Raw genomic sequence first — 10,484 nt, forward strand, 5'->3', positions numbered from 1 at the left:
GCAGAGCTGTGGGCCAGGCCCGCGCGCCGCCCGCGTCCCTGGAAAGCCGGCCCCCGCCCTCCCCGCCGGCGGGGACGCGGGCACCGTGGGGACCTGGTGCTGAAGGCGCCCCTGACCCCCTGAACCGTGGTGCCACAGCGCAGCGCGGCCTCGCTCAGGAGACATGCACGGCGTGAACCGTGTTGGTAAGACAATAACATGTCGTTTCCCGAACTCAGAGAGCCGCTGATTGTGGTAGGAGCTGAGCCAAGGAGCATGCCTGTGGGCCCTCGAGGAGGAGCTTGGAGTATTTCCTCAGCACCGACCCCTTCCAGAGAGAAATCCAGGCTATTTGACCTCACCGCTAGGTCACCTGGCCCTAGAGGAATTCGGTTCCCCGAGTGTGCCTCTGGGCCTTACAGGACCAGCCTGGGGGTGATTCTCAAAATGAGGTCTTCGGGGCCCTGGGGGGGCTCCTCTACCCTCTCGGGAGGTCAAAATGCTTACCATTCCACTGAGGACACATACCTGGCCTTTTCCCACTCTTATCTCCTGGGTACACAGTGACACTGCAGCAGGCCGGATCAGACGCAGATGTAAGGAGCCAGCATCTTCCGGGCGGCCTGGCATGAAAGTGAATCTCACACTTAGCGCACACTGGGCTGGGCGCAGCTGGGGTACAGCACGTGCTTGGCGGTTGGGAAGCCACGACGGGCTCTGTCGGGTCCCCCCCCAAAAAAACGGAAAATAAACCCACATCCTCTTCCTCAAGGATTTTTTTTTTTTTTTTTGGTCTTTTTGAGACAGGGTCTCGCTATGCAGTTCAGGCTGGCCTTGAGCTCACTTTGTACCCCAGGCTGGTCTCGAACTCACAAGGATCCTCCTGCTTTGGCCTCCTGAGTGCTGGGATTACAGGCATGCATCACCATGCCCGGCCTCAAGGACTTTTTTCAAAATATGGTCCAGTTTATTAAAACTTCGAATTTATGTTAACATGAAATTATTTTGAGGTGTTTTCACAGCCCTTACATTTCTGTTTTAATTTTGTTGTCGATTTTTTTTGTGTGGGGGACGCTGTGGTTGTTCGTTTGTTTCCTGTCTTCTGCTGAGGGTAAAACCTAGGCGTTCTGGGTGCTGGATAAGTGCTGTCAGTCAGTCAGCTACAGGTTTGGCTTTCAGATTTTTATATTTCAGTAGTGGTACTGAGCCCAGGGCCTTTAATATTGAGTCATATTCCCTCCCCACTCCTCTTCTTCCTCCTCCTCTTCTTCTTCTTCTTCTTCTCCTTCTTCTCTTCTTCTCCTTTCTCTCTCTTTCCCCTCCTCTATTTCTCTCTCTCTCTCTCTCTCTCTCTAGGATCTAGCTAAATAGCGAAATTACCCAGGCTGGACTTGCACTCATGATCCTCTTGCCTCAGCCTCCCACAGTACTAGAATTACAGCCCTCAGTATATATTTATTAATTTATTTGCAGGACTGGGGATTGAGCACAGGGCCTTTGCACTAAACTATGTCCCCAGCCCTTTTCTTCATTTTGTTTTTAAATTTTGAGACAAGGTCCATCTAAATTGGTAAATTTCCCAGGCTGGGCTCAAACTCTCGATCTTCCGGCCTCAGCCTGCCAGAGTGCTACACAGGTATAGGGTAAAGTATAGGTGCTACACTGTAGGGTGCTGAGGATTGACAGTTTGAGCCCATACAAAGCTAATAAATTGCTGGACGAGTTGGTGCACCCCTGTTCCCAGCACTCTGGAGACTGAGACAGGAGGATCACCAAGACTCTGAGGCCACCCTGGGCTACCAAGTGAGTTTAAGACCAGCCTAAATTACATAGCCAGACCCTGTCTCAAAAACAAAAAACAGGGGCTGGGGATTTAGCTCAGCGGCACAGCGCCTGCCTGGCAAGTGCAAGGTCGTGAGTTCGATTCCTGGTTCCGGAAAAAAACAACAAAAACAAAAAACAAAACAAAACCAAAAGAACTCTGCTAAGTGCCTCGAAGGGCAAGAAGGCAGGACATTATTTTAACTGGGGGTAGGGTAGGCTTCTCTGTCAAAGGCACACTGGAGTCCCAAAGAATAACTGGGAATCTGCCTGGTGGTTAGAGAGAGTGCTCTGAGGCTGGGGAAACCGGGTATGCAAAGGCCCTGGGGCAGGAAACGGCTCAGTGAGTTTCAGAAACAGGAAGAACTGTGCCTGGCAGAGGGAGGAAGGCAATCAGCAGGGGCTGAACTACTGGTGCTGAACCAGTGGGGCTGAACATCCGGGTCCCTTGACATAGGCCCTTGAAGACTGGACAAGTATTTGGGGTTCAGTTCTAAGCAAACAGCAGCCCATGTTGAACAAGGGGATAGAGCCGACAGGGTGCCTGGTGACCCCGGAAAGAGCCCAAACAGTGCCTGGAGCAGGGGGACCAGCAGGCAGGGAGAAAGCTTCCGGGTGAGGGCTGGAGGCGGGGCGGCAACCGGAGGCCAAGAGAAGGGTGGGGAACAAGGCGGGGAATTTTCATGGAGCCCCTTAGGGTCAGAGAAACCTCTGGAATAACCCAGTGGGAGAGTTCAAGGAGCAACAGGGAGCTCTGTGCTCAAATCTGTTGCCAGGTACCTGGGAGAGCTCTGCCACTGAGCCCCAGCCCCAGCCTTTTTTATATTTCATTGGGAGACACTCTTGCTAAGTTGCCTGGCTGTCCTCAAACTTGCGGTCCTCCCGCCTCAGCCTTCCCAGTCGTACAGATTACAAATATGTGCCACTGGGTCCAGTACAGATGGTATTTTCTAGTTTACTGATTTCTTCTCTTCTATTATAATTTTTTTTTTTTTCTTTTTGAGACAGGGTCTCGCTGTGCACGGTGGCCTCACTTCGTAGCCCAGGCTGGTCTTGAACTCCAAACGATCCTCCTGCCTCAGCCTCCCAAGTGCTGGGATTACAGGCGTGCACCACTGCGCCAGACCTTTCTATTATAATTTCTAATTGATTAATCTTCTAACAGGAAACCTGCTCAAATTCTCATCTTCCAATACTTTGTTGATTCTCTTAGTTTTTTTCTTTAAAATGATCCAAATGGCAGTTTTATGCCTTACCTTCTGATCTCTGCACCTCATTTTTCTTGTCTTGCAGAATTTGCAGACTTTTAGGACTAGGCAGTAAAGTTGATTGATGATTCTCAGTTATTCCAATCCACATCCCTCCAAGACAATTAATCTCATTATGGCCATTTTATAGGGGGGAAAACTGAGGCACAGAGAGATTTAGGTTCTTTCCCAAGGCCGCACAGCATGCAAGCAACCAAACCAGCTCTCCACCCAAAGCCTGCCTGTATTTGCAAACACTGCATTTAAAGAAAACTCAAAGCCAGGCATAGAGATGCAAAACTCTAATCCAAGCACTGAAGGAGGCTGAGGCAGTCCGAGTCCAAGTTTAAGTCCCATCTGGGCAAGTTAGTGAGGTCTTGTCTCTCAAACATGAAAAAAACAGGGGCTGAGGATTTAGCTCAGCAGCACAGCGCCTGCCTGGCAAGTGCGAGGTGGTGAGTTCGATTCCTGGTACCGGGGGGGCGGGGAATAGTCTTGGGGTGCAGCTCAGTGGTACCCTGCATTCAATCCCCTGTACCCAAAACAAAACAAGTTCTCTTTTGTTTTTTTGAGGCGGGGTCTCATTATGTAGTCCAGTTGGACTTGATCATGTGATCTTCCTGCTTCAGCCTCCTCTGTGCTAGGACGACAGTGTATATCTTACCACACACTGGCTCTCCTGCCCTTCTCTTTCAGACACGTGCTGTGGGACTTACGGATCACCCAGATAATCCAGGATGACCCCACTTGAAGATCCTTAATTACACCTGCAGGGACCCTTTTTCCAAACATGCTCCAGTTTGCAGCTTCCAAGGGGACAGCACTTCGGTGGAGGTGACAAGATCCACTGAACCCACTACACAGGGAAATTGAAAGCTGAGGCCAGGAAGACAAACAGCAAGGGTCGGAGGAGGCACCTGTCCAAGCGCCTGCCCTGTATTTGTTCACTTTGACACGCTGGGCTGGAACCTGGGGCCTCATCACCAGGCAAATGCCCTCTCACTGTGTCTCGATTCTGAGGGCACTTCTCATTCTCCACCCTCACTGTGGAGTTGAGAAATGTTCCTTCCTAGGGCTCCAAATGGCAAGAAAAGCCCACACTTAAAGAGCGTGGGCTGGGTGTGGTGGTGCACACCTGTAATCCCAGCATTTAGGAGGCTGAGGCAGGAGGATCTCAGCAAGTTCAAGGCCAACCTGAACTACATAGTGAGACCCTGAAGAAAGAAAAAAGAAAGAGCACCTACCATGCACCCAGCTCTGCTCTGGTTGGGACATGGTGGCCCTCCACATCCTGGGATTCACCAGCTGCAGATAAAAAAACACGTGACCAAAAACAATCACATTTGTACCGAACATGAGCATAGTTTTTTTCCCTCAAAACGCAATCTAGGGATGATGTGAAGTACAAAGAATAATACTCTGCTGTTTTCAAGGGACTTGAACATCCAAGGTTTTGGGAAGTTGAAGGGCATCCTGGAAGCAATTCCTAAAATACTGAGAATTTACTATACATTAATTTATTTGCTCCTAAAACCCTTCTGGGGTCAATCTTATTGGTGTTCTTTTTTTCCCCCTTAGTACTGGGGAAGGAACTCAGGGGTGCTCTACCACTGAGCTAGATCCCCAGCCTTTATTTTCATTTATATTTTAGGAAAGGGTCTCCCTAAACTACCCAGCTGAGCTCGAATTTGAGATCCTCCTGCTTCAGCCTCCCAAGTGCTAGGATTACAGGCCTGTGCCAGCACACTGGGCAGTCAACAAATTTTTTTCACGTCTTTCTTTTTTGGGGGGGGGGATACCAGAAATCAAACTCAGGACCTCATGCTTGCCAGGCAGGTGCTGTGCTGCTGAGCTACATCCCTAGCCCCATCTCTTTCCTTTTTTTGGTGCTCGGGATTAACCTAGAGCCTCCCAAATAGTAGGCAAATGCTCTATCACCGAGCCGCAGCTAGCCCTCTTTTTAATTTTTTTTTTTTTTTAGTATAAGTACTAGAATATTAAAAGCTTCATTTGTGATTTGTCAGGTTACGTGTGTAGAGTGGTAATATAGTTCATAGGTAGACCACTTACCTAGCATCTCCAAGGTCCTGGATTCCATCCTCAGTACACAAAAATACAGAAACAAACAAACAAATAACTAAATAACAAAGTCAGACATGGTGGCACGTACCTATAATCATATCACTTGGGAAGGTGAGGCAGGAGGATCACTGCCAGCTCATGTCCAACCTGGGTTACAAAGTGAGCACAAGGCCAGCCTAAACTGTGTAGTGAGACCCTGTCTCAAAAAGACAAAAAAGGGGGCTGGGGATTTAGCTCAGCGGCAAAGCGCCTGCCTGACAAGCACAAGGTCGTGAGTTCGGTTCCCGGTACCGGAGAAAAACCAAAAAAAAAAGCTAGGTGTGGTGGCTCACGCCTGTAATCCCAGCACTGGTGAGGCTGAGGCAGGAGGATCATTGTGAGTTCGAGACCACCTTGGGCTGCAAGTGAGCTCAAGGCCAGCCTGAACTGCATAATGAGATCTTGTCTCAGGAAGACAAAAAAAAAATATTTTTTCATTTTTCTTTTTTTTGGTACTGGGAATCGAACTCAGGACCTTGTGCTTGCCAGGCAGGTGCTCTGCCACTGAGCTATATCCCCAGCCCATAAGTACATAAATAATTAGGTTTAAATAAACAACTAGAAAATTAGAAACAAATAAGCAATTAGAAAACAATTAGATTTAAATAAACAATTAGAGCTAGGTCTAGTAATATACACCTGTAATCTTAGCTATTCAGTAGGCTGAAGCAGGAGGATCACTTGAGCCCAGGAATTTAGGGTCATCCTGGGCAACAAAGTGAGACCCTGTTCTAAGATGAATAAATAAATAAAACTTCCTTGTGGCCCACCTTCTATTTCTCATGGACATCGCTGTTTCATGGAATTTGTGTTCTTCACTTGGGAGGGCAGAAGGTGCTCGGGCCCCCTTGTGAATCCGCACATGCACTGTGGCATTCTGGAACAATCAGCAGAGCGACTGGTGCTCACATCAAATGATGCTGTGGAGATGGGCGTCATGGTGCAAGCCTATAATTCCAGCACTCGGGAGGCTGAGGCAGGAGGATTGCTGTGAGTTTGAGGCCAGCCTGGGCTACACACTGAGTTCAAGGCCAGCCTGAACTGCATAGCAAGGCCTTGTCTCAAAACAAACACACGAACAAATAAAGCTGAGCTACATATGCCAGGCACCTAGCCATGCCATGCTGCCAGGAAGTCCTCCTGGCTCTGGCTCCTCCCAACTACAATTCCTTCAGAGAGTCACTTGCCCTCTTGGCCCTCAGTCTGTTCCTCCAGACACCGGAAGTGTTTCTTCCTGTTCCCTTGGGTGTCGGGGAACTCAAAGCCATCATATCCACCAAGGGGTGAGCACGGAGTCCAACGTGAAGAGGCACCCGCACGCGGGACTGGAGTTGTGGGGGCCTAGTGAGGGGCACACACAACGGGCTTCCTTTTTATGTATTTTATATTTTAGAGACTGGCCCTCTCCATCCAACCACTTCCCCTCAGCCCCTCAGCAACCAACACTTCAACACAGTGAGCCTCCCCCCGCTCCAGGTACTGAGAATCAAACCCAGGGCCTTTGCTCTGAGCTCCACCTTCAGCCCCTCATCCTTTTTTTTTTTTTTTTTTTTTTTTGTCTTTTTGAGACAGGGTCTCACTATGCAGTTCAGGCTGGGCTTGAGTTCACTTTGTAGTCCAGGCTGGCCTCAAACTTGCAATGATCCTCCTGCCTCAGCCTCCTGAGCGCTGGGATTACAGGGGTGAGCCACCACCGGCTCCTCAGCCCCTTTTATTTTTTATTGTGAAACAGAGTCTCACTTTATTCCCAGGCTGGGCTTGACCTTGTGATTCTCCTGCCTCAGTCTCCCAGAGTGCTGAGATTACAAGCTAGTGTCACCATACCTGGCTACAAGGAGTCTTGGCTGGGTATATTTTGGATCCCAACTGTAACAGAGCCGTAGCATTCTGGGGACTCGGGGCCCTGTAGGTCGATGACTGGGGCAGCAGGGAGCTAGAGCAGGCTCTAGGCAGGAAGGGGACCTGACAGGGCGGCTGCAGCTAGCAGATCCCTGTGGACAGGGGCGCAGGACCGAGGCACCAGAAGGTCAGGTGGCTGGGGGCACAGGAAAGGCTTAAGAGCCAGGATGGTGCACAGTGCCGGCACACAGGAGGAGGGAGGGGGCGCTCAGCCTCTGGTCCAGGTGACAGCAGGACAGCGCCAAGCTGGGATCCAGGGCCAGGAGGTGGCAGAGGAGGCAGGAGTTGTTGAAGTGAAGTCCTGCAAGGTGGCCCAGAGGTGACTACCCAGGAGAGCCTCGGGAGGAGCCCAGGCCGCGGTCCCATCCGCACTCAGCCGGGCTGAAACCCTGGGACAGAGGGTGACAGGTGCGGCAGCGTGACTGTGGCTGCCCCTCGGGGACCAAGGCCGGTGTCCTCCTCCTCCTCCTCCTCTGTGACAGAGATCAGGCGGGGCTGGGGGTCCTTACATGCTGAGGGCTGAGCCCCCAGGAACGGGAGCAGCCCCTCCCTGATAAGAGGGGCCCCGGGCGCTCTCTCGCCCTTTCTTCACCTTGTGGGGACGCAGCCTGGGTTGGCTTGAGCGCCCCCGACTTCCTCCTGCTGTGTCCTGACCGGGACGCCAGAGTGCTGGCCTGCTCTGTGGCCCACGGACTGCCGCATTGCCGGGGCCTGGACTTCCCAGGAGCTGATAACGGTGCTTTGGTTTTTGCCTGAAACACTGGGAGAACTGGGTGTCCTCAGCCACGTTCCCGAACCCTCACGTCAGTCCCCCGCTGCCCCTCACTGGGACGCCGCGCCTCACTCTGTGAGGCCCTTGGACAATGCTTTGGATCCGGCACCCGGACTTTGGAGCCCTTCAGCTGACAGTGTGAGGCACACGTTGGGACAGAGCTACATTCCCAGACGCTTTCTTAAATTTTTACTTTATTTTCTTGAATTTTGAGACAGAATCTTGCTAAGTCACTAAGTTGTCCAAGCTGGTCTGGAACTGGCGATCCTTCTGCCTCAGCCTCCCAGGGCGCTAGGATTACATGTGTGTGTAGCAAGACGCCGGGCGGTAGCCTGTGATGCTTTGGTCCAGCCACCCCGTCGGCCAGCAGCGACTGTGCAGAGAGGACCAGAGCCCTGCAAAGGGGAGGGGGCGGGGGAGAAAGCGTCAAGTGGCAAATTCAGCTTCAGTCACAGCCCGATCCAGGCGCTGCGGTACCGACAAGAAGTCACTGTCCGTATTTCTCTGTGATCAACGTGCAGCGTTCCCGGAGACAGCAAAGATGGGGCGGCGACTGAGTTCCAGCCCTTCGTTGCCCCGGATGTACGAAGGGCTGGGCTCCCCGTTCCCAGTGCCCTGAACGGGGAGGCGGAGCAGATAGCGAAGGCGGCTTCCGAAGCGCTGGTCTCACTTCCCAGCCCTGGGCATCTTTAGAGGCCTGAAAAAGCGTCTTACCTAAAGCTTCCAGGGAAAATCACTGCCTGAGAGGGTCACGTGCCCCGCCTTCAACCAATCAATGTCCTTAGAGGGCGAAGCACTGGAATGCTCTGATTGGCTGGACCTGGGTCATGGGCGTTCCCTGGAGAGGGAAAGCGGGGTGAACCCTAAGGTGATCGAATGACTAGTGAAATTTCTTTCCCAAAGATGCTAGAAGTCATTGGCAGAAGTCTGGCAGAAGCCAGGCGTGGGGGCGCGTGCCTGTAATCCCCGCACTCAGGAGGCTGAGGCAGGAGGATAGAGGCCGGCTTGTGCTACATAGTGAGTTCAGTCTGAACTACATAAGGAGACCGTGTTTCAAAAAAAAAAAAAAAGCTGGCTAGGGTGAGCAGTCGGTGAGATCATGCTGCGGAGTCATTTAGCCAACTGCCAGGCTCTGAGTCGGTGCCCAGTAAGCGGCAGCTCCTGTGTGAGCAAGAGTGTGAGCAGTAGGACGACTGCTAATAGAGTGCTGTCTATATGCCAGGAGGTAATGAGCTCCCCATCACGGGAGGCAGTCAAGCTGAGGCTGCACAGCCATGCAGCAGAAGCTAAGGGCATCTACCATCTGCGCCCCCCGCCCCCCTCCCGTCCTTAACTGGTGTCCTCCGGGCGCTGGCACTCTTACCACAATATCCCCATGGAGTGACTGCTGTTTTTTGTTTTTGTTTTTGTTTTTGTTTTTTTGTTGTTGTTTTTTTGGCACCGGGAATCGAAGTCAGGACCTTGCGCTTGCCAGGCAGGTGCCTGTGCCGCTGAGCTATATCCCCGGCCCCGGACTGACTGGTTTGTTGATACTGGCGATTGAACCCAGGGCTTTTGCACTAAACCACATCCCAAGCCTTTTTTTTTTTCTAACCTTTTTTTTTCCCCTAACCTTTTTAAAATTTTGTTTCTATTTTGACACTTGGTCCTGCTAACTCGCTAAATTGTCCAGGCTGGGTTTAAACTTGTCATACTTCATTAAAGAGTCCACCACCACACCCACCTCTCCCTTTTATTCTAACGGTATCCTCCTTTGTCTGATTTATAGTGCGCACCAGTGTCTGCACTCATCATATTTATTTACGCAATGTCTCCTGTTAGATCATTGGCCACGTCGTGCAAGGTGGCACATGCCTGTAATCCTAGCTGCTCAGGAGGCTGAGGCAGGAGGATCATAAACTCAAGCCCAGCTTGGACAATTTAGTGGGACCAAGTCTCAAAATAAAAATGTTAAAAGGGTTGGGGTGTAGCGTAGTGGTTGAGTACTCTCCCAACATGTCAGTTCCCTGTACCTTAAGGAAACAAACAAGCAAACAAAAAGTCATTCCCCTGAGGGGGGGCATCTCAGTCATACTATGTCCCCACCACCCAGCACAGCACTTGTGACACTGCAAGCTCTTGACAAATACACATCAAATGACCAGATGGACACTACTAATAAAAGCAAGTCATTACAGGAGGCAGAGGCAGGAGGTTTGCAAGTTTCAGCTCAATCAGAGCAACTTATCGTCTTAGCAAGACCCTATCTCCAAATAAAAAATTTTAAAGGGCTAAAAAGAAAGAAATAAAAAAGAGGAAAAGGGTTGAGAATGTAGGCACTGGGTTCAATTCCCAGGACCGAAAATAAAACAAAAGCGCGAACAAGTTGTCCCTAATTTTCTCAGGTAGTGAGTTCTCCATTAAGAGAGGTGTCCAAGTAGAAATTTAACGACCATATCTTGCAGTTAATTCAGTCTGCAAGGTCCCAACCCATGCCTCAGTTTCCTCACTTATGCAATGGGTATGCTGTGTTGGGCCGGCGCTCCCAGCGCAGCTCTCGCCTGCGATCTCCGCAGCGGCCACCAGGGGGCGTGTGCACTACCTTGGTGCCGCGGCCCGTTCGCGACGCTCCTCGAAGGTTCGGCGCCGGCGGGGCGGGGCGGGGG

General features: G+C 51.2%; 2 protein-coding genes across 2 annotated transcripts in view; one reads left to right on the plus strand and one right to left on the minus strand.

The window, feature by feature from the left end:
* The window catches only part of Ercc1 (excision repair cross-complementation group 1), a 36,671-nt gene that overhangs the window by 16,602 nt on the left and 9,585 nt on the right, over window positions 1-10,484 (minus strand). The window lies entirely within an intron of this gene.
* LOC106147408 (vegetative cell wall protein gp1-like) overlaps window positions 9,493-10,484 on the plus strand; it is a gene marked incomplete in the record, with an annotated part of 1,874 nt that continues 882 nt past the window's right edge. Inside the window, 1 exon segment of the mRNA XM_013508711.1 lies at window positions 9,493-10,484. Coding sequence (XP_013364165.1) covers window positions 10,311-10,484 — 174 coding nt within the window.

This window comes from Chinchilla lanigera, unplaced genomic scaffold (genome assembly GCF_000276665.1).
Source record: "Chinchilla lanigera isolate Chin_1 unplaced genomic scaffold, ChiLan1.0 scaffold00154, whole genome shotgun sequence".
Lineage (NCBI taxonomy): Eukaryota > Metazoa > Chordata > Mammalia > Rodentia > Chinchillidae > Chinchilla > Chinchilla lanigera.